The sequence below is a fragment of the Lissotriton vulgaris genome, chromosome 1_1, assembly GCF_964263255.1.
Source record: "Lissotriton vulgaris chromosome 1_1, aLisVul1.2, whole genome shotgun sequence".
NCBI lineage: Eukaryota > Metazoa > Chordata > Amphibia > Caudata > Salamandridae > Lissotriton > Lissotriton vulgaris.
In genome coordinates, this window is record NC_141685.1 from 733,424,569 (window position 1) to 733,449,477 (window position 24,909).

The 24,909-nt window shown below is 40.7% G+C and overlaps 1 protein-coding gene across 1 annotated transcript in view; it reads right to left on the reverse strand.

Annotated features, from left to right (window-relative positions):
• AXDND1 (axonemal dynein light chain domain containing 1) overlaps positions 1–24,909 on the reverse strand; it is a 570,869-nt gene that overhangs the window by 270,693 nt on the left and 275,267 nt on the right. Inside the window, exon 14 of the mRNA XM_086955354.1 lies at positions 5,756–5,922. Within this exon, the coding sequence (XP_086811480.1) occupies positions 5,756–5,922 (167 nt within the window). The remainder of the gene's footprint in view (positions 1–5,755; positions 5,923–24,909) is intronic.

The window sequence follows — 24,909 nt, forward strand, 5'->3', positions numbered from 1 at the left end:
AGGGCCCTCAGCGCCGGGACACCACTTCGGTTCGGAGGTAGCTGTGCGCTTTACAAACACTGGTATTTCATTTCATTTGCAGCTCTAGCGGATGCAGAATTAGCCGACGGGTGGAGCATGACTGATGACGTACAATACAACCTTCTTAGAAGGCTTCCCTATGAAAACATGAAAGCCATAAATATAAAAAGATCAAACACAACATTGTATGCAGGGCACGCGCAACTAACATGGCAATGAGGCTCCTTTTGAATAGCTATAGATTCCCACCTTAACTGATTTTTGTTTCAACTTAAATGACTAGCTCTGGAGGGGGGTTTATTGAATAATGCCCTCTATTCACTTAATTCAATCAAGTCTACCTTTTTCAGTTGAAACACATATTTGTGGCTGTAACCTGTAACGCTGTGTTTTTAGGTCGATCCGGGGCAGGACATCTGCTGCTCTACGAAGCATGCTGTATTCAAGTATTGACTTGAAGCACCGCCCATTTTCAACCCTTATTTTTAATTAATTCTTGTCCCTGTCCTCTCTAAATAGTTGCTTTTGATTAGTGAATAGGCATCATAGTCCCTCTTATTACCGCCATGTTTGTATTTGTAACCTCCCTTGAGGACTGAACCTTTTACTTGTGTCTTACATGGCATGTGTTATCTACAGTCTGCGTGCACTATTCTCTTTAATGATTTTACCCTATTGCAGGCACAGCATGCTTTCCCTGGAACCGCGAACCTCTTGTGTTTTTTTAAGTAGCAAGGCTGCACTTTATCTTATCTTATGTATTTTGAGATTAACAACATGGAGGCACCTGCTTTCACCTTAACAGGGGCACCCGCTATCAATAACCTGGCCACCCACTTTCAATCACATGGGAGTCTGCTTTCAATACCAAACACGGGTGCCAGCTTTCACTTTAACCCGGGCACCCGCTTTCACATGCTCCCCCACCCTGCTCTTTCTAGTTTGCTAGCAGCATTCCGTATGGCCAATGGCTTAAAAAAACCCAGGCAGTATCTCAATCCTCCACCCACCCTATCTCTGCTTAATCTCGCTCCGTCACCATCGTGTCTGATTCTTCCCACCTTTAGCCCCCCACCAACCAGGCCTAAAGCCCCGCCTTGTCCATGAGACAGTCTCCTTTGCCTCCATCCTTGCTCGAAATAATGCATGTTCAGTCCCGATGTCTCGGTTCATAGACCCAGTTCGAGTTGTTTCAACTCTCCTTCGAGACGTCGCAAGTTCCAACGGATATCTCGAAGGACCCCAAAGCTTTTAGACATACAAGTGCCACTTATCGTGACTTTAAATGCCTCCCAGACTGTGCCTATGTGTGTAACCGTGCCTTTGTTGCAACTAAAATAATCTGAAATCTCCTCTCCAAGCTCTGCCTGCAGCATCTAGTAGTGCCTCAGGTACCAGACTCCAGCAGCGTGGAGCAGCAATGAGATTAGGGGGGTTGACCGTTATACAGACCGGTGCATGGTGGGGAAAAAGTCTGAGCCATATGTTCAGCAGACAGGATCCAGGGGCCAACGTCTCTGGTGCATATCCAATAGTCAGGGCGCGACCACGACGTGTGTGCTGTAGTGTATAATAGGTGCCTTCCCTCCCAAAAGGGTGAACGTGGCGCCAGGCACGGGATAAAGTGTCTTGGGTTTTTGTGTAGTGGTGTGGAAGGGGATTGTGTCTATCAGCTGAAGGACATAAACTTGTGTTGCAATCACCTACCCACAATACATGAGTGGACCTCACCTTGAGAAAGCGTATCCAGAGGGTAGTGAAAAAATCCAGGTTGTTTGTATTCCGCCCATTCCAGCAGACCAGTGTTATGTATTGTGTACCTAACGTGCCCCAAAGCATGCAGCTTCTCCCGGAGGAGTCGCTGTGAGCGTCACCGAAGATGAAGGGGGTGTTTTTCTTAATTAAAATCAATGTGCCCTGTGAATACGTGGAGTAGGAGGAAAACACTTGATCCAAAGCCCACTTGCTTCCAAAACACGGAGAGCGACGAGGGTCAGTGTGTGTTTCTTGAAGCATTGCAACCTGTATATGTTGCCTATCAAGATATGCAAGGTTTTGTATACGTTTGCGTGGATTGCTAAGGCCCCTGACATTCCATGTAAGGGATTTTAAATGCAGCTGATCAAAGTGTGAAAACATGACAGAGTACAAGGTGCTGCAGGAGTGATGCTTCAATGTGTGATATTTGTTAAGTTCGTGCATGAGTTGGTAACGTTATCTGCTGGTGTGACAAGTATTCAATGAAATGTTGCAGCAATCCCGAACAGCCTCCCCCCCCCGGCAGCACCCCAATTGTGCTGACTTGTATTGAAGCCCCAGCAACAAAGCCACCCCCACCCGCAGCAGCACCCCAATCGTGCCGGTACATATATACTCACCCCTACTCCAGAAACCCCTCAACTGTACTGGCCCCAGCAAGAGGAACCAACAAAAAAGTACAAAATATGGGAGATCGCCCATGTGGGGGGCGCTACTGGGCTACGAAACCTGCACTGCAGGTACCCAGATGTATGGGATGAGGAGGGGAGAATGATGAAGGGAGGGTGCTTGGCATAGTCCAGAACCAAACCTACAGGGAAAAAGCGGAAAAAGCTAAGAATAAGGCATGAAATGCCTTAAACTCATAGGATACAGTCATCTGTCAATAACTAATCATAGGATTGTGAAAACACCAGGCAACATGTAGTGTTCCTGCCGGCGAGACTAGGAAAAGTGTGGAACATCTGAGAAGATGCAAAACAAAGGGGTCGACAGGGAAGGAAATTGGAACCAGTATCTAGTTGCATGGCAATGACGTCTCGCTTTCGAATCATCTGCCTGGAGGGGATGATGACCTGGAAGCACAGTCATTGGAATCTCAACGTGGAGATCTGTGCTTGAGCATCTCTAGAAAGTCTTCAACTTGTTAAGGATTGGTGCAGAGGATGGTGTTGCCTCGGTGGGTGATCCGCAAATGCGCCGGATACATAAAGGCATAATCAATTTGGGCTTTGCGTAACTTTTGCTTAACTTGTAAGAATTTCCGGCCTGCCTCCTGAACTGCAACAGTAAAGTCCGGGTATATGGTGAACTCATTGCCCTCAAAGTGCAGCGATTTTTGGGTTTTTAGTGCAGTTTCCCGATCTCAGGAATTAAGGAGTCTGGACACAATGGGGCATGGAGGGCTGCCTGGAGGAGAACGGGGGCCCAAGGAGAGATGAGCACAATCCACAATAAGTTGCGATGAGAAGGATTCGGCGCCAAAGGTGTTCGATAGGAGGCGCTCGATGAAGTCCTCCATGCGGCCCTTGTTCATGCTTTCAGGTATGCCCACCACACGGATATTATTGCAGTGGCTGCAAGCATCGAGTTCCTCCTTCTTGGCCGCATTAACTTTCAGGAGCTTGTCCATTTGTGTCATTTGGAGCCGCATCTGCAAGGTTGTATCTTCAGTATCGGAAATTCGCCTCTCAGCCTCTTTAAGTTGCTTATCATGTTTGTCCACTTTTTGTACGAGAAAATCAAGGAGGCTATTCATGGTATCCATTTTGCCAGAGAGATCAGTGAGGCTGTGTTGCATTGCTAATACTAGTGTTTTTACCTCGTCTTCCGGAGCTGATGGCGGCATCTGCGATTGTTTGGGGCCTTGTTGGTTGTTATCATCCGGATGGATTGTGTAGCTACGATTTTGGAGTCAAAAACCAGTTTAGGTTGGCGTCCATCTGGTTTCCCCAGTGTCAACCAACAAGTACAGTCTAGCGAGTGTGTAAAGGAGCTGAGCAGAGGGAATGCACGCCCAAAGCGTCCTCGAGAGGGATGGTAAGTGGGTCACTTAGGAGGAGAGGACAAAGTCAAAGAGATAAGTGCGTCTGGGCAGATCGCTGCAGCAGCCGCCAGTATGGCCAAGGAGTAGTCTCCGTATTTCTACTGGGGGAGCGGCGTGTTCTAGAGGTTCAGGACTGGAGGACCTTCTAGGCACAATACTGGGCAGCTAAGGGAACATTGCAGGTGTTTGTCAGGTGACCAACACTGGTGGAGCCCAACGACCAGGCAGCTGGAAAGAGTCAACACTTTACACTGGCAGCGCAGTGCTTGTAGAATCAGGCTTCAGAAGACACTATACGGGCAAATAAGTCACATCCAGGTGAAGCCGAGGTCCTTCCGTCTGTGCAATGCGTGCCCATGGCACGCAGTAGGTAAACCCAAGCGGGGGCAAAGCGCAAGTTGCACTATCTAAATCGCCACGGAGGAGGCTTCCACGGTCGCGCTCAAACAGAACCCAGAGGGGGGGGGGGGGGTTGGACGACAGGCAAGAGTAAGCAGCGAGTTCGAAAAAAAGCTGTACAGAAGTAGCCACAGGAAAGCGATTAGTGCAGTGAACAGCGTTAGCTCGCCTCGAAAGTTCAGTGCGTGATGAATTGGCAATGGCGGCACGTCACCTGTGATGTGGGTGTACGGCCGGAGTCATGACGGGCATACCGCCAGCTTCAGCCAAGCAAGTTAATCCACTGTGCCCAATTATAGAATTGTCCCTGTGGGCATTGGCTATGGGAGACTCTCACTAGCAGGAGGGTCGAGCGGCCCGGGATGTGAATTGGGGTCCCAAGTAGCGTCGGAGCTCGATCGGCGGGGAGTCCGGGCTGGGAAAGGGAAGCGGCGCATGCACAGAGCGGTCAATTCAGTGCCATGCAGCTTGTGCCTCAGCGCAAGTTTCAGGAGTCTCCGACTCGTCCGCGTCGTAGTCAATGTCAGGCAATTGCAACAAGGTGAGCCGGCAGGCGGAGCATCGGCGGGCGGGAGGGTTCAGCAATCAGCCGCCACCGGTCAGGCCCGCTGCCACGCGGAATCCCCGATGCTCACATAGCAGAGGGAGCTGCGCTGGCCTTCAGGAGCGTCGCCGCGCTCATCCCTCAATGCACAGAGGTCCACCTGGGGCTGCACACAATGGATTTAGCGTTGCAAAAATCACCTTAGCGCTGCAGGAGTTATCGAGGAGCAGTCGGCAGGCATTTCAGGCAGGATTCATGCGGAAGGGCAAGGCATTTTTGACGGATGTTGCTGCCAAGCTGGCAGAACCTCACAGGCATGCAGCCATCTTGATTGTGCACCACCTAGTGCCCCCCCCACCCCCGACAGCAAAACCAGCTGATGTTTGTCTGTCAGCCCAGTGGTTTCCAGACTCTAAATGAGGCAGGGGAACTCTGAGTGGGGCTTTAGTCTTAGAAAGGAAACTCCAGTTTACAGATGGGCAATCTAAACTCTGAAAGCCTTTCCTCTGCATGGCCTGTACATCCTTATGCCATCTGTACATGCTATGTGAAAAAACCTGGGGGACACATGGCTCATAACAGTCATCTCAAGGTAAACTCAGACGTCCTAGAATTCTATTCAAAAAGACAATTTTTCTTAGCTGTCCTAAAGGTTAAAGTCCTATCAAAATAAGAAAATATCATAGAAACTGCAAATCCTCTAATAACAGAGTATAATAGAATTTGCAGGAGCCAGACAGTTTGCCACCAGGGTTGGCAATGTATAAGGGAGAGTGGAAAAGTGACATTATGACAAGGTAAAGTGAAGCAACGTGTGATATAAGGATACAGTGAGAGAGACAGCTTGAGAGTAAGAAAGAGATAAAAAAGTCTTAAAATAAAAAAACACCAATAAACTGAGGACAGGTGAGACAAAGAGAGGAAAATCAACAAAAGATACGTGAGGAGAATGAGACAAGACAGCTGGGTAATGGTACGGGACTCACAGCACTTTCGCCTTGAAATGCTGCTGCCATTTCTCTAGGTCAGCACGGAGACGCAGCAGTTTTTCTCGGCTGGACTCCTCTGCTCGCTCCAGCTCCTCTCCGAACCGAACCATTAGTTCTCGCCAACTCTCGGTCACCTGCTCAATCTGAGAAAGGTCTAGTGTGTCCTGCGGGCAAATAAAAATCCACAGATGAAACCAACCAGTGATGGCTGATATTAAGCAGAGATTATATTTAAGTGTTCCAAGGAAGAAACTTGGAGAATGTATCCGGATACGATTGACTATATGCTGACAGCTTTAGTTGAGAAATCACTCTGACCACTGATGTTCTTTGTATATTGCATTCTCTTTTACACGTTTTTGCTCATTAGTGTTAGGGTGCGAGCTATGGTTTGTCTGGCTAATCTGGCATAACTGGAATTTGAGGGATTTTTCAGTTTATTTTATAGGAAGAGCTGCAATTTAACTAAGGTATTTTAAGTGACGTTCAGAGGATTGTTTAAAGATACATTAAGGTGTTATGACAAAAGCTAACCATAACTTCACTTCAACTGTGTGTGAGTGTATACATAGTATACATATATGCAGATGTGCAGTCTAATATGCTATTTATTACCATTGTTGAGTGGTCATGATTCACAAGTGGCAATTCTTGAGTAGGTCATAATGCCCCCTCTCCCTCAACAATGGTAATAAATAGCATATACAGTCAAAGGGTGTGCTTGTATGGTTTATTTCATGCTGCTAGTTAATGTGCAGTAATTATGAACAAAGATTAACCATACATAGAACACGAGGAGTTAAATCTGTACAACAAGATAAAATGGCAATAACTAGTCTTTGTTAGTATGGCTCCAGCTGTTTTCTTCTACAAAGTGATTCTACAATGTGTTTTCCCAAGTCAGGTTAGTGTACTATGGTTATAACAACATAGCACTGTAGTAATAAATGTGTGAGTCTATGTTTATTAGTACACGTGTACCAAATAACTGGCATAGCATGTTTACATATATATGGGGGGGACGATAACTGATGAGAGACGTAGCCTTGTTTGGTTCATGATGCTCCTTCCCTCTGGCAACAATGTCCATAAACAGCATATAACGCTCAGAGCCCATCTGCACAAATGGTTTATTCCAAGGGATGTTCTCAATATATTTATTTTATAAAAACATTTAACCAAAGCAGAATGTAAGGAGTTCAGTTTGTGTAGTAAAACTGAGGTAGTAAACAGTGTCAGTCTAGTGCAACAATATATATTACCTACTGGCGGTCGCCAGTAGGTAGTTATAGTTAGGATTGTTTTCCATAGGAAATCCTCAACATTCTATGTGGAATAACTTTGGCCCTGGTTGAAGAATCTTAGCGAATTTCTCAAAGAAGATGGCTCGGTCCGCTGCGCTCCTTCCTGAAAGTTTGGGGGGGATTGGTCAAGTGGGGGCTGAGATATAAGGGGGGTCCCAAAACGTGTTTTCTCCATGTTATTTTCCATAGGACCTTTAGACTCAGCTACAGGTCGAACGGCTGAATGGATTTATAAGAGATTTGGCAAAACTGTAGAGTCCGGTTCGCAGATTACGCTTTTTTTGGAATGGTGTAAATCCGTTCAGTAGTTGTTGAGAAAATTAAAGTCAATTATATATCTATAGGCGCGCACACGTGCGCGCACCCAAGCGGCTGCGCGTGAGCGGAATTTTTTTTTGCTGCGTGACGTCTGTTAACGTTCGATTCGAAGGAAATCAGGAAGTTTTGTCCGCCATTTTGTCACTGCGAGTAAATATATTGTGCATTTCAAAGCGTTGAAACATGGAAAGGGGAGAAGGTAGAGATTGTCTTGCTGCGTAGGTTTTCTCGGGGTGTGCAGTAAGGCCCTTAAACGCGAAAAGATATTTTTTTTTCCGGAAAAAAATAACGGGGTGCACGCACCTGGTGGCGCACACCTATTAACGAGAGTGTGAAAATGGAGATAAATCAGAAGATTGAGTGCTTAGATATAAGGTGGCTCTGAAAAGAGCCCTTGTGTTAATTGAGTGTTTTCTGCATTTATAAGTAAGTACCGATGCAGAGCCTGATGTTGCAGAGGAAGATTCTGTTTCCCTCATTCGTGAAATGAACACCGTCTCTCCTATAGACGTCTTGCATGTGGTATCGCAAGTTGTTGTGGTAAATAGAACCCATGCTATAATCTCCGAGGAACGCAGAAACAGATTTATTTACATGTCTCCTTGCTTTCTCAAATTGTGCACAATGTTGATTGGACCAATTCCATTTCTGTCTTTGGCATATATTGGAATATACCAAGGCAGATCGAGGAAAAAGTGTCATCAATTGTCGAAAGGTGTCTTTTAGAAGCATTTCCAGACCTACCCCAGTGATTGTGCCTAGATCGTTCCCACCACAGTGCACAATTATAAGGTCTGGTTCTGGGAGATGCATAAAAGTTTTCACCAATGGAATCAATTGGTGACATTTCAATCCTCTTTTGGCAATCCATGTTATGTGTACATTTGGTAAGCCGAGGTTGCAAATTCGTCTGCTTACTGCATATTTTTCACTCCAGTGAATATAACTGTGTCCTATTAGCCAGTCCTTCATTTTCAAGGGATTTGTAGTCGTCCTCCGATCGGTTCTGGAAGTGGAATGGTAGTAAGAAGTTGAAATTCTAAATAAAAAAAAAGGAAGAGGCTGGGTGTGGTTAAAAAAATAAAAATGATTGGTTGATTATAATAAGTGGAGATTGAAGAGTACGTTGCATGTTAATGTTTATGTTAAACGAAAAGTACTATTGGGTGTGAAAAAAAAGACATGTAACAGAGTTGTGGATTGGCAGGTGTTTCTGGAGGGAAAACAGTCTTCTTAGTTTGCTGTAGAACGTTGAGACATGAACTTTTGACCTGTGCCTTCAGCAAGGTGCAGAATGAGGTGTTACCATGGAAACAGCCGGAGATGGCAGTTGGTGATGGGTGTCTCTCACGTGAGTCTGAAAATATTGTGAAGGACAACCAATTGAAATGTAAATTTGATTTTACAATTTTGCGTGAGGAAATGTGATTGGCTGAAGAGAGTTATATGAGTGTGTTGTGACTGGATATCTGTGCCATTGAATTTTGGTTGCAGTGATAGAAGCAATATTCAGAGTTCCGCTAACGAATATCTGTTTTGTGACTTTCACTGTTCTACATCGTTCGAAGCATTGGTAAAGGTAAGTGTGTAACTGTTTGTTTTGTCATGTACCGTATAATATAGTTTAATCAGAAACAATGATTGATTTTCCATGTAAAAACTAATTTATGGCTGTCATAATGTGTTGTATTTCTAAAAGTAATTTCTTCCATTTAAATGTTGAATACGCAGTAAAAAATATTTTTAATATAGAGTAATTATTTTTGAAATTTTGAAGCGTTTATATATAATGAGAGAAGTTGTTGAGGAAATGAAGAAATGATATTAGCAGAGACACAGATAATGCAGAAAGAGAGAGAAATGGTAAATTACTAGTGATACCGTTGTGAAAAAATGCTAATGGTTAATGAATTCGTAAACTTTTTGTCAGTCGACAAAATTTCAGGCTGGTTGGTGACCGTGGCCTGCACTGGTGGGGGTGGGGCGAGAGGGACGGGGAAGGGGGCTAAAGTGGTAATGATTAAGGTATTCACAAAGTTTCTGTTAGACGTCAAAATTATAGTGCGGTTTCTGGTCGCCGTTTGCACTGGTGGGGTGAGGGAGGTGGTTGAGTGAAATAAAATGAAAAGTTTTGACCATGAGGTTGTACAGAGATTTGTGTAGTAAATGTGTTCGTACATTGAGGTTGGAAACGGAGTATATAAATATCTCTCTCAGTTCTGCTGTTTGACTGCATCTTCATGTCCCTTCTGTTTTCCATCTCCGTTGCCCTGTGTTATCTTATTGTCTGTGTGTTTGCCTTCAATCCGGGCTGAGGAAGTTTGCTGTGGAGGCACACACAGATAGTCCTATCAAAGTGATTGGAACGTTTTCAAAAAAATAATTATATAATTGCATTGGTATTTTTAAAGCGCTACTGAATGTTTTCGTTCTCAATTACCGCTTGGTTGCTTTCTCAGAGCAGAGGGTATGTCGTATTTCACTCTTTGGTGCCTCTGCATCTGAGTCTGTTCTCTGGTGGCTGGCGGAGAACTGTTTGTTATTGTGGAGATGAAAGGGTGATAAGGAGAGAAATACGACATAGCGTCTGGCCTGTAGAAGCGTGGGAGCAGTGATTAACTCTGAGTGAAGCGGAACTGTGGCGGTGCTTGGTAACAGTAAAAACATTTTTTTAACAGTGGTATAACTGTCTGTACGGTGTGCGACCTACTAAGAAAGAGTTCACGGGCCGTAATTGGCTTGCAGGTTCTAGTATCAGTAAGTGAGGTCGAGAAAAGAAAACATTCAGGACTTTATTTATGAAGACCTTGCGCCACCGGTGCGTCACTTTTTCTCATTTTAAAAAATGAGGCACCGGCGGCGGAAGGTCTTCATAAATAAGGTCCTCAGTGACTACAGTTAAGGTTATGTGGAACCCATGAATAGTTTTTCAATATGAAATCATTTCAGTTGAGATTATGGATTAAAAGAGAAACCGTGAATATTTGAAATGTTTATTTAGAAATGTACTGTTTTAAAGGCGAATCATTATGTAATATGAGTACAGAAATTGCAAAAAACACAGTAATTGGTATTGTCAGTAGTACATGGAATACAAACGCTATAGTTGAAGAAAAATGAATATAGTTGGAAAAAAACATTGTACACTCTTATAAGGAAGTATATTATATTTTAATAAGTGGAAGAAGGTCTCTGGTCTTTTAGTTTAGGAACGATATATGAAAATGCAAGTTGTTATACATCATTACTTTATCAATCAGCTGTCTACATGCGAAGCACTATCAAGTTTGTGTTATGTTACTGTGTGAGGGAAAAAAAAGGCGCCAAAAGCGACAAAATGGCGAGAGGTGCATGTATGTAATCTGTTGGATGCTGCGCAAATCACTATTGAGGAGAACTACTGTATTGAGATATCTTTTGAAGGTTGCAGTATTGCATTTGAAATACAGCACTAGTAATATTGGAAATATTGTTGAAAGAACATATTTTTCTGTAAAGTTTTTTAAAAACATAATTTTATAGGAAATTAAAGGAGTAGAGGCGTGTGAGGCGGAAATAAGCAGTTGAGATGCGAAATGGCGTTTACAGTTATAAAAAACTCGTTTAAAATTTACACATTAATTAGGGCACATGTAGCATATATTAGCGAGTTTTGCATCGAGTATGTTTGAAATAACCTTAGATAAGATATGCAATAGAATTGTTGAGATTACACTGTAAAAAAATAAAGTTGAAAATTGAGTAGCTGAAGAAACAAATGTAGTTCATATAAAAGACCAAAATTTAGCCAGCACGAAATCATAATGTGCACTGTTAGTAAAGCCAATAGGTCTGTTCTTCAAAAGAAAATATGGAAAAGAACGTGAAGAATATAGGGAAGCAAAAGGAAATGAGGACGTCAATGGCTTATATAAGAGTTATTGAAGCATTGTTTAGGCAAAATAGGTAGCTTCTGCTTCTAACAGGAAATCACTTTTATCATTTGAAAGTATGTCAGCTATCCAATGGAATAGAGTAAAGCAGTACTCATGATCTGTTAAAATCGGAACCTCTTTTATTATCAGAGGGCAGCTCGGTGGGTTTTTGATGTAGCTCTCTGTTAGGAAGAGTTAACCGTCCATTGTGTAGGCAAAATAGGTAGCAAGTGCTTGTAACAAGAAATCACTGTTATTATCTGAAAACATGTCAGCCATCCAATTGAGAAGATGAAAGGAGCATTCATGATCTGTCATTATTGGAGCGTCTTTTACCATCATAGGGCAGCTCGGTGGGTTTTCGATGTAGCTCTGTGTTAGGAAATATTGCGCCGCTGCGAATATATTCCAATGACCCAGAACTCCTTGTATCGCTGCAAAGGCCATAATCCCTCCGTCGGAACAAAGCTGTTCATGATCAATTAACGGATTCATGAGGTGATTGTAATTCGCTTCAGGAGGAACCAAATTGCAGAGACATAAAACCAGGGCCCACGTGAAATCACAGCTGAAGCAATGAAATACAGGCTGCACACAAGTGAAATACGAATATCGAAATGATAATCGATATGAAGTATTCAAAGTTGAGAGTGTTAAGGTGCCGTAGTACAGAAGCATTCTCTGTCGAAATAGTTGTATGTGGTCTGGCTCGTTTGCGAAGGCAGGAGGGACATCCATTTTGAATCTACCAAGGTGGTAAAGGAAACGGCGCAGTACTGCCGGTCGTATAGGAACTCCAACGAATTAGGTCGTCGGCTATGCAGTGGAGAGGAGCATAATGACTTGATAAATTTTCTAGGAGTCTAGTCACTTAAATATTGCTAAGGAGTTTGCCACGGAAATATGTATCCATTTTCAGAAGTTTATTATATTAAGGATATATATTAACATGGTGGCTCTTGGTGTTTTGTGGTTCTGTGCAAGTGTACTGCTTGCATGTGTATAATGCTGGCCCTGTAGTTTTTCTCTATGGACATGGGGCCTTATTTATGACGGCTTTGCGTCACCCGTGCGTCACTTTTCCCATGGTAAAAGTGACGCAGTGGCGGCGTAATGTTTCATTAATAAGGCTTTTTTTGTTTTGTGACTTGGCCTTTTACTTTTGAAAGCCTACTGTTGTAGGTGCATGGGGCCTTATTTATGAAGTTCTTGCGCCGCCGGTGCGTCACTTTTAAAATGGGAAAAAGTGACGTACCAGTGGCACAAGGCCTTCATAAATGAGGCCCATGAATTTTAACATGGGGAAAAGTGACATATCTGTGGCAGAATGCTTTTATAAATGAGAAATGTTGTATTTATTTTTAATGGAGAGTATTTTGGGAATCTTATTACTTATGCTTGTTCAATGCTATAATGATTGTATATTGTGTAGGAAATAAGTTTGTAATAAGTTAATAAAATTTTATTTTTTCCATTTTTAGAGTGTTTGGTGCCTATAAGGATCAACCTGTTGAAGTTATATATTGAGAGTATATATTCTTTTTTTCAGGTGAGTTCCTTTTTATGCTTTGGCAATTTCTGTGGGTGGTGATGAAAATAATAAAGAATAATTTGGAAATGTTTTGAACATGATTTTATCTTAAATTTTTCACATGTGGTTCTATCTGCTTATAGTACATATGTTTTTTGAGATGTTCTCCATTGACAGTTCAAATTATGTTTTAATGAGCTTGGGATATGTGATCTTTTGCAAGGAGTTGAGATTTAGAAATCATTGGAGTATAATTCTTTCAGGTTTGTTTTAATAATACTTGTGAAGTGCTCATTATTTTTAAAATCTTGTTGTATTATGTTTGGCAGTGTTCCATTTTTAATTACAGAGAGGTATTATGATATGGATCTAAATTTAATGCTCATTTTCCTGCATATCTGTGAATATACTATGTATAGGCACTTTTTTAAATATTAATGTAGAGTTTTATTATGAGGTGGTTGTTCATGGTAAGTATGACATTTTGCATATGCTAAGACATTGACATGGTGAGTATACTGTTGTAATATAAATGGAACTGTCTCTGTGGGAAGTAGTAATCTGTAAAGTGAATTAAATGGTTTGTATAGTGTGATCCTTTTCTTTAGAGTGCATATATTTATATTGCACTTTGTAGTGATGAAATAAAAGAAATGGGTCTCTAAAAATTATTATACAGGTAATAAATATTTCAAATATGTAGAAACTCTAAAAATAAATTTTACAGTGAAATGTCTTTTATCAACAGTAATTATTTAATTTTAAAAAAAGCACAGTGTCAATGTTTAGAGTTATATTGCCAATTTCTTTTTCAAAACAAGAGGAATGTGGTATCTTACAAATTATAGAGTTAATAAGTTAGAGATTATAAAATTATCTGTAGTTTAAAAATTAGTAAAGGTAGTTTTCAATTGTACACTTATGGACAACGATATCATTTAGTCTTTATATTTTTTTAAAAGGAAAAAGAAGAATTAATTGAAAAAAATACAATGGAATTTTTTTTTGAAGAAAATGAAGTGCATTTTGAAATTATAAATGAACTGATGGAGGAAATATTAGACGCGGTTGTTGGAGAGGAAGAAGATGAAAATGACTATTTTATGGACATTTCATTAGATTCAGCATATTTAGAGCTGATAGAAGAGGAGGACAATGGACTTAAAGAAGTCCCTGATGAACTGATGTTAGAAGTTCTTTTAAATTATGAACTTTTAAATAAATAAAAAAAAGTGATAGCAAACCATTCGTGATGATAGTTTTCTTGATATATTCGTTGATGAAGTGCTTCATGAGAGTGATAAGATATGTTCTCATGAAGTGTAAAAGAGATTGTAGAAAAAAAGATTAAAACACTTATGATGACTGATAGTTTTTGAAAAAAGTGTACTGTTTGTATGCTTTTAAAATTTTTTTTTTAAATTGTCTATGAAGTTTAAAGAAATATACAGTGTGATAAATTTACAAGGAAAATTCACTACAGGATTTACTACTTTGTTCAGAGATTTTCTGTTATTATGTGTATTTTATTAAAAAATGAATGTGTGGTTTTAATTTGTACGGTATATGCTAGTACTGAACTATAATATTTGTTATTTTTGTGTCTTACAGGTTCACAATCTCATCAAAATTTTAAATTAAGATGCCGACCAGAATTGAAAAAAAGAAGCTCTACAAACGGACGTACAGTTTAAAGAAGAAAAGTACAAAATTATTTTCAAAGACTGAGAGGACGGATACAAAGAAGAGTACTCCTGGTAAGCAAACTAAAAAGTTTTTCAAAAGCATTTTGGGAAGGAAAAATGTAAATATTGAAGTTCAGAAGGAGAAAACGATTTCATCATCTAAAAGGAGATCTGGAGTTAAACAAAATACTATTACTGGAATTAGGAAAGATGAAAGTCAGTACAGTAAAACCCGGACCAATCAATTTAGCCAAATCAGGAAGCGTATGTTTTACAACAGAGTCGTTGCGAATTTATTACAAAAGGAAAAAGTTTCTAAAAAAAGATCTATTTTTCTTTAAAAAAAACTATATATAGAGGCTTTTGTTGAGCGCGCATTTGAGACAAAACGAAAGTTATTTATTTTAATACTTAATAGAATAAATATTTTAAATAAGGCGATTCGAGTTTTCAAAAGTAAAAGTAAATGGAAGAGACATATAAATAGGAGTAATTTTTGTAAAGTGTTTTCTGGGAAGTGGATGCATACTTCAACTTCTGAGCCATTTTTTAATGAAGAGAGTTACTTTCAAAGTAATGATCTGTTGCATGCAGTTGACACCACTGGTCGAGCGTATGAGGTGAAGGATGGTTGTGTTATTGAGAAAGAGAAAATTGTGGTTAGAAATGCAGAAGATGTTATGGCTAGAGAAGCTTTAGAGGGACGTCCTAATGCTCCTGTTTACAGTTGGAATTGTAGTAGTATTTGTAGTGTACGAAGGATTCAATTGATTTCTTTCGCAATTTCTTACGTAAGTACACTAAAGAAAGTGTAAAGAAAAAAATTAAAATGTTGCAAGAATTAGATGAATGCAGAGTGCGCGAGAAAATAGGTCTGCAAGGCCATTCTCTGGCTTGTCTCTCTAAAAAAATATGCCAGAGTGTGTTTCATCACTTCCGGATGTTAGCAGTGCATCACACTAAAATGAGAAAATTAGTGAGAAAGTTGTACTATGCAAAAAGTCCAGCACTTAAACTTAAACAGTTAAAAAGTGCTCTTTTGTATGGATGTGAATTAGATGTTAAGAAGATTTGTGCAGAAATTGAGGTAAGTTATTTTGGTCCAGAGGAAGATAATGCAGAAGGTGATATAATTATAGAAGGAAATGTGTTAGAAAATGTTGGGAATGTAAATATTGAAAATTTTGAACAAGAAATAATAAAGTTTAAGGTAATTGCAGGTGAGAAACCAAATTTTTCTTATGTCTGTTGCCGACAGACATAAGTCAAACGAGGTTAGTTGATTTATATTTAAAAAGTGAAGATGAAAGTAATGGTCAATGGAAAGATTTTGCAACTTATTTGTTGGTGGAAAACTATTTTGATTTGGGTTTTGAGCAACGTGTTTGTAAATATTGTTATAATAGATTAGATGAAAATAAAATGCCTGCTAGAGCTGTTCACAATAATCTAGAGTTGGTAAATATTCCATCTGAATTGATGAATTTAAATACTTATGAGACGATTCTGATTCAATGTGTACATCCTTTGCAGGCTATTGTTCGAATGGAGCCTAAGACTGGTAAATTAAATCCTTCAGACTTACTAAGAGGATTAAAGGGTAGAGTTGTGTATTTGCCTATTGATCTTTAAAAAAATATGGAAACAATTGGTGTTGAAAATGTAGAAGAGGAACCTCTAGTTATTCTAGTGAATGGTGTACCTACAAAGAGTAAGAAAATCTGGCAAGATTTAGTGGATGTTAGGAAAGTGAAAAAGGCAACGTTGTATTTAGTGCAAAATAATAAGTATTACAAAGATGTATACGTAGAACAAGAAGATGTAAGTGAAGAAGAGGATAGTGATTTGTGTAGTGGACAAATTGAAAAAGGTGATGTATCTAGATCTGAAGAAATTTATGAACATTACAGTGTTCATCCACTGCATTCCAAAGAAGCAATAGGGAATGCTATTGAATTATTTCAGATGAAAAAGGCGAAAGGAAATCCTATTCGTGTCTGGGAAGAAAGTTTGGGAGGTCGTTGTTTTCCACAGTTATTTCCTACAGGTGAAGGTACACGATATGATGATCGACCTATGCAGATTCCTGCATCTGAGTACCGGACAACAAGATTATATGCAGAAGATCCAAGGTTTCGCCAATGCATTCCGTATCTGTTTCATCTTCTGTTTGAGAGTGACTTATCTGGTCTGTCTTATGCAGTAAATCATATCTTAAAAAGTGGTGTACATCTGCAAAATATTTCAGCAAAGGAATTTATGGATAGAGTGCATCAGAAAGATAGTGTTTTGGATTCTCATTTAATTAATTTAATGGCTTGTCAGCGGGGTACTAATGAGTATTGGTACCGTCGTCATGGAGATTTGAAGTGCATGCTTAGAAACTTAGGAGCACCAACATGGTTTTTAACTCTAAGCTGTGCAGAGTATGCTTGGGAAGATTTAATTGAATTTCTTCTACATCATCAGGACATTATACAGCTTATTTGAAGTGTGCTAGTGGCTGGACACTTTGCAATGATAGCCAATTGACTTTTAAAAAACGTTTGCCTTTTGCCTTAAGTAACTCTTATTTGTTATTTTTGGAACCCAAATTTCAGTAGAATGATTTGCTGTAGGAATATGTATACTATAAAGATCTGAAACTTACTAGTTTACAAATATCATGTAAATGAGGGTGTACAAATCTATAAATGAAATTTGTGTTTTGCATAGTGATAACATCAGGTACAAATTTACTTAATGTTTGATGGTATAAAATATGGTACAAATTTTGATTGTGAAAGTACAGAAAACAATAGATAAGACTAAGATTAAATAATTTCAGAAAAAAACTACTTAACTCATAGTATTTGGCCACGTGGAAAAATATGAGAGAAGAAAATGAGTACTTTTGAGAATTATTTAGAAACTTATATGGACGCAAGTGTTTGGGAGAGGTATTTAAAAGATAATGAGTTACCTTATACAATTTGGCCACGCGGAAAGGTATGAGAGATGAAACTGTGTCTTTCAAATACATATTTTTAAAGGAGATTGTTGCACGGGGCTTTGTTGAGATATCTTGAAAAATAAGTGGTATACTTTAATTAGGTTGTAACTGAGGAAGATGTAGTGTGCTTACTCAAGAAATTGCGAATTTGAGGAAAACATTTAAGACATGTTTTTTTCAAGTATTTATAATATGTATGCAGATTTTGTATGGGTTTTTTAAACACAATCATTTTGATTGTGTTTTTTTCCCCCGCTGTTATATGATGATTAATATTGAAATCACTCTTGATAGTGAAAATCAATGTATTCTGAGAACAGCAAAAATAAATCATTTATTATGTTGTTTACTTATTTTGATACATTGCATTTAGAAATATGTATTATAATAGATTTTTTTTTTACTCTCCTCCACAGATATTATATGTATAAGGTAAGTTTAATTAATAATATCTGACAGTTTTCTTTGCATCTGTCTTATTGTTTCCTATTGTTTTTTCTTTAAATAATATACTTTATAATCTTATTTTTAATTTTTTTCCACAGGTGCTACGTTCTAATAAGAAATTTACTTTTTTTTTCTTTTTATTAGGTAAGTATATATAATAAAGAAATTTTTACAACATTGTGTTATTTATTTCTCTATCCTTCTTAAAGCAATGTCATCTTTTATATTGAACACTTCCACATAGGATTGGGTGCATTGTTAGAAGGTATGCTTTAAAAGTGATTTAATAAAATGAGCGACATTTCACTGAGTGAGTTTAGCAAAAGTGATATATGAAAACAATGGTGCATATGATATTAAATGTTACATGGTGTTCTTTGCAGGACTTTAAATCCTGTGTTGCAGTTCCAATTCTGCCTCAAGATTAGGGGGCTGGGGGGCTTAGTGGGACTTGTATGGTCATGATTGAGCTACTCCTTTTATGAGCCATGGTTCAGGTGTGTTTATGATAGAGTGGTTCCGTCATGGTTCTGCTTAGTGAATAGAACGTGTTAAGGAAGCACAATGTTAGTGTTGTGCATGCACAGCGGCAAGTTCATCACAAATGTTGTCCGTACTGAGGACAGATGAGGCAATGCTCATGATGGAGCAGCTTTGTGATGAGTATGGAAGCATTTAACAGCTGTTAAAAAAACCTGAAGGGTTTCTATAAAGACGAGATATGTGTCATTGTAAAGCCCTGTATCATAAAGAAGTGTTCTTCTGAAGTAATACGTATTGAAAGTGGCTGACTGTAATTTATGAGATTTTACTCAGTGACTTTCTGGGCCATGTTGTTTCAAAACTGTGCATGTGATTGCTGCGTCAAGACCCACGCCTACTTCAATTTGAATATAGAGGTATATTATGAAGGGTGTTTATCTGTGTTTTTTTTGCTTTAAACGTCAAGAAAGCAGAGATAAAATGATCTCTCTATTACCTAGCTGCTGCTAACAACAGTTAGCAACACTTAGTAGAAGATAGTGAACATTTTGGGCCGCACTTTGCATGTCAGTTGCATGTATATCTAATGAGATGCAAAGTGGGCGTGCCAAGATGTTAGCGACTGAAAATAGTGTTTTACATCGCTATCTCTTATTACTAGCTTTTGGAGATATTCATGGGCGTCCGCAGGGTGGGGCAAGGGGGGGCACTTGCCCCCCCCTGGATCTGGTGAGTTCAATAAATAAAATGGAAGAACCGGACTTCGGAGGTTTTTATTTTGTGAGCAGGCCTCTTCATTTTAGAATTTTAGGCCAGCAGCAGCACCAAAATCCCTATGACATCATGACGCCGGTCGCCGGAGAGTGCTGCGCCACCTATCTTACGCTGCAATGTACCGCGCAGGGCACGCCCGCGCGTAAGGTCACACACAGCCGGGCCCCACACACACGCAGTGGTGTTTGTTTCCAGGGCCGGCCTCGTGACACACAACAATTAGGAGCAGCCCCGGCGGCGCCGAGCAGGAATTCGGGAAAACGGCTGCTGGCTGCCTTGCCTGTTCGTTCCGAGTAGCATTTAGGTCTGCAAGTAAGAGAAATCTGTTTCTGTTTCTCATAAAAAAATAATCGTTTTTGTCGTGTCGTGTGTATAATATTATCTGCGGTAGTGGCCTGGGTTCACGACGAATCACGACCTTTCCCTCGCATATCATCACAGCCCCCCCTTACGTCTGCTTGAGCCGCCGCCCAGGACCCTTTAACTGCAGAAAGCCTCACAGGTATTATTCATTTCATGCACATAATTTAGTCACCTGCTGCCCTGCCGCATTATTTGGCCCTCCCCATCTCCCTTCCCTTGATGCCTAATTCCAGTGGCCCCGGCCCGATCTAATGGCTATCTACTCCCCAAAACGTTGTAAAGCGAGGTGACGCCAGCGCATAAGTAAAGGTTTTAGAATTGCCCCCTTTTCTTGAATGAATGGAGTGAGGAATCCAGCTGCAAAAGTTTATTTCACATGTAACACCGGACATCTTTTCAGCATCCGTGCACGGCTACAAAATGGTCATGTAGACTATGTTGCCGAATGTTGAAATTAGACTGCTGCCTTTTCATGTGTCTTTTCTACGCTGACAGAGGCAGGATCCAATTTGGGCGCAGTGTTAATTCAATAGTTTCACCTTCCCCGCGAACCCATAACAGCGCAGATACCTGCAGGGCTTGTGTTTCGGGCCATCTTGGTTCTTGCAGGCAGACAAGGTCATCCCTCGTTGGGCCATCCTGGCTGGCCGGTCCCCGCACTCTCGCTGAAGCCCTCGCGGGCTCCAGCTGAGGAGACCAATATTTCATCCTGGGAGCCTCGCTGCCAGAGGAGCGGCGGTGCAGACATTTCAACATTGCGCGTTGAATTACACCCCTTCACACCTCTCCTCAGCCTGTGTTGTCAGGCAGGCGCCATAAAAATCCCGCTGGCAGTTACCGGCCTCGGCACATCACAAAGCAGCAACAATTTTCTTATCGTAATATTTTACGTTTTTCATATGCCTCGGGATTAATGACCTAAGCGCCTCATAAAAGATGCACAGAGGGGGTTTACAGGCGGGAACGGAGAAGACGGGTCGGTTGCACATAAAAAAGCACATTGTGTTGGCAGAGCGGGTTTTAACAGGTGATAGGAACCGATGCGGGACCGAAGAGCCCCCGCTTCATTTGCAGGGTCTTACTGCGGCGACTGTAAAAGTCTGGCATCGGGAGGGCGGTGCATCAACACAGGGAACTTCAGTGAGACGCCCCGCATACACCAAGCATCACCCCCCCCCCTATTTCATATATATGGGCTCAGAACAGAAGAAGGGAGTCAAGTGGAACTCCAGGACCAGTGCAGGAGTGTCTAAAATAAATGTCCTCGTGGTAATTTGGACTGGAACTAACTAGCACAGTCAGTGTTTATCCTGATAGCCGAACACAGAGCCAGCTCCCCTGGGCCTGCATTGGACACCCGTCTTTAGGAGGGTACTCTTGCACCCAACTGCTAGGGCACCCAACTGCTAGGGCTTATGAGTATGCCCCAAACTGCCAGGTAAATGTGCACACAAGTGTTTCATGGAGTGTGTTCAGGGTCAGACCCCGGGGTAGGATACTTGTAAGGTAGTCTATATGTGGTTAATGCACTAGCTGGGGTGGAGAGATATGTGTATCATTTCTAGTTACAGGCTTAAATCATAAAGCATGTTAGGTGGCTAATATGGCTGCTGCAGAGCACAGTGCATAACGTGTAGGAGACAGATTTACTTTTCTGTGTAAACACAGCTTAGTGGGTTAATGTGCCTGTTGGGAAGACCCTGTATAAACTGCTGGTCACCAATTACAATCTTGGTTAAGCAGCGAGGTGCCTTACTCACCAGCTGAAAACAATGGCAAGGCACTTGAGAGGCTTAAATTGAAATCGCTGCATTACACTACGAGGCTCACCTCTCTGCATGTTTTATTTACGGGGCAGAGGTCATGGCAGCCGCCTTACCCACATAACGCTCTCATAGCTGCCACTGGTAACGACAATAGGAGGGTGCCATTCCTCGCCTATCCCTTCACTGTGCAGTCTCACCTCCTCACCACGCCAACTCTCGACCTCAAATCTGCTGCTTCGTTACAGGCCCGGTTCTAGGAGGTGGGCCGGGTCAGAACTTAAATGAATATCAATGTGCCCAAAGCAGAGTTCCTACATACCATCAAAGCACATCATCAAACAGTGCATATCACCCATCCAACACAGTACTAATATACTAGCAGATGGACATCAGGTTTCTGCAATAACACTCTATACTCAGTTAATTGACACTCATACAAACCTGGCGAGCTGGTAATGAGGTCAACCTTTTGCCCCCCCCTGGAAAAAATTCTGCGGACGCCCATGGAGATATTTGCGCTAAGCGGGAATATTTCTAAAAGCTAACACCTGCCCTGAGCAGTTCTTAGCCATGTTATCCAATGGGAGGTGGATAACATGGCTAATAGCATTAGGTCGCTATGCATGAATAATCCTGACTTTTCTGTGATACTTATGCTTTGCAACGATTTTTACCGCATTTGCGTTAAACCTCATTAATACCAAGGTTTATTTGCGGAAGAAATCGCTGCAGCGCTGCGGTAAATGTTTAGTCTCTAAGCAAGTAGAAGGACGGCTACATACTTGAATATTGTTTAGTGCTTATTTTCATTGAGACCGTCACTGAAGTTCAATGGATCTGAGACGCTGTTCTTGTGCATCTTGGCGACTGCCAAGCCTTTGTAGCAGTGGGAGTGAGGCCTCTCCAAGGGGCGCAGCGTAGCTCCTTTTGATGTTTATAATTGCAGATAGCAGGGTAGACATGTCCGCGGAATTTATGGATGCTTAATCACAGTAGAGTGTACGTGCTGCTCTTAGCACCTCATTACGACACACAGGGGAGCCACGTTGCACAGTTGGAGATCAGAGACTTAGGAAATAAAACTTTATAATAGCAAGGGCTCTAAGCGATACAAATCGCCCGTTCTCGGTGTAAAAAATATCACCGCTATTGGTGGTATTTTCTACGGTGTTAGTGCTCGAAGGAGAACAGTAACATATATGTGAAAGAACATTCTGTAACAGGCTCAGCATTTCACATTATCGCGTGAAAACAAAAGTTTTTCTCACATAGCAATAAGTCTCTTATAATTAAGGGACGGAGTGTATCTAGTGCTATTTACTACACTGCTATGTGAACGATGTCGAATGTTTCATAAGGGGAGGCTTTAAAAGTTTTTCGATAAACTGGTTTTCCAGGGAAGTGGGTGGAGTGTTTCGTGTAAATTGCAGAATAGAAACTAGTAAGAACCGATTGGAAGTGTTGTTTTAAAGTCACATGACTGCATATGCGTGTCTCGCTGCTTCTACGCGATAGGTGGGTGCGCGCACCCGGTCGCGCACTAAAAGAAAGCGGCGAGAAAATATCAGCTAATATGCTCTTGGAGCTCGTTTTGGTACAAAGAGTTAGTTCTGAAAAGAAATTTTTTTTTTTTTTTGGAAACAAGTGTTATGATGCTTTTGATTTCTTTTTTTTGTAAAATTTTATGCTTTTGATTTCTTAAAGTTGCTACGACATTTTTCAGTATGTCATACTATCCAAATAAAGTGAAGAAATTTAACTTTTCTTGGAGCATTTATGACTCTCAATTTTGTGTTTAATTAGAATAAAGCTTTGCTCTCCGTATACAAGAAGTTTTCCACAGTTCTTGCATTTCATGTGCACGTTCGCCAGATATGGTTTCAAGTCCATTTCAGCACTCGATGGAGATACAGGTCGTCCACCGGAAGATGTGCTGGTTACTTCTGATGGTAATATCGTGGCCTCCGTTTTTCTTGTCAAAGGTGGTCGCTCATTTCCTTCAGATTCGGAAGATGAATGCGGAACGGTAGCCATTGCAGCGAAGTCTTCGGGAAGATGTTCGACGTTGTTCTCTCTTGAGAGTAGAAAAGAAAGTGATGGAAGTGGGTGGAGTGCTGCGTGTAAATTCCAGAATAGAAACTACCAAGAACCAATTAGAAGTGTTGTTTTGAAGTCACATGACTTCACATGCAAGTCTCAGGTCCTGTACGCGATAGGTGGGTGCGCGCACCCGGTCGCGCACTAAAAGAAAGCGGCGAAAAAACATCTCATAATATGCTCTAGGAGCACGTTTTGGTAGAAAGAGTTAGTTCTGAAAAGAACTTTTTTTTTTTTTTTTTTGGAAACAAGTGTTATGATGCTTTCGATTTCTTAAAGTTGCTACTACATTTCTCAGTATGTAATACTATGAAAATGAAGTGAAGAAATGTATCTTTTCTTGGGGCATTTGTGACTTTCAATTTTGAGTTTAATAAGAACGAGGCTCTGCTCTCCATACAAAAGAATTTCTCCACACTCGTTGCATTTCATATGCACCTTCGCAAGATATGGTCTCAAGTCCATCTCAGCACTCGATGGAGATACAGGTCGTCCACCAGAAGATGTGCTGGCCACCTCTGATGGTAATAGCATTGCCAGGGCTCTTGTCGATGCTTTTGCATAATGCTCAGGGTGCCTTTGTTTAACATGCCGCTGCATGGTATGTATAGAAAAGGAATATTTTCTATTTGGATTTCCCCTTGAGAGCTCCGAATTGCATATCGTGCAGGTTACTTTTGGCGCATTCACTTTCTTTTGATCTTCAGGATAAGTGAAAAATTCCCAAATGTAAGATTCCTTTTTTCTTCTTAACGGTGGTCGCTCATTTCCTTCAGATTCGGAAGATGAATGCGGAAGGGCAGCCATTTCAGCAAAGTTTTCCGGAAGATGCTCGACGTTGTTGTCTCTTGAGAGTAGAAAAGATTGTGAGGAAAGTGGGTGGACTGCTTCGTGTAAATTCCAGAACAGAAACTACTAAGAACCAATTGGAAGTCTTGTTTTCAAGTCACATGACTTTATATGCGCTTCTCAGGACGTGTAGGCGGTGACACTATCTAGTTACGAAGGTGATTTGGAAGTAGCGATGTTCTTTACTGAAGTTTAAAAACGTGAAAAGAAGTGAATTCAAACACATACGGATTTCACATATTTTTAGAGCTCGATTTAAGTATACAATAAATAAATTACAAAACCTTTTATATTTTTTTAAAAAAATATTAAGGTGTGTACAACCAGTCACGCCCGAACGATTTAAAAAAATTCGGCTCCATTTAATTAAAAGGTTTATATGACAAAAAAAAAGCGTAGGTTCAGTGTCTTATCGTACTATAAGTTCTTTCATTGGTCTATGAAGAAATTTATTAGGTTTAAATTGGAAAGCTTTCATGAAATAAATAGGTGGGTGCGTGCACTCGGTTGTGCACGTAAGATTGGTATGTCGATATTTATTTCAGGTATATGTTTCATACTTAGGAACTAGCATTAAAAAAACCTATGAAATTCACTGAAAAACACATAGGTTTTACACACGTTATAG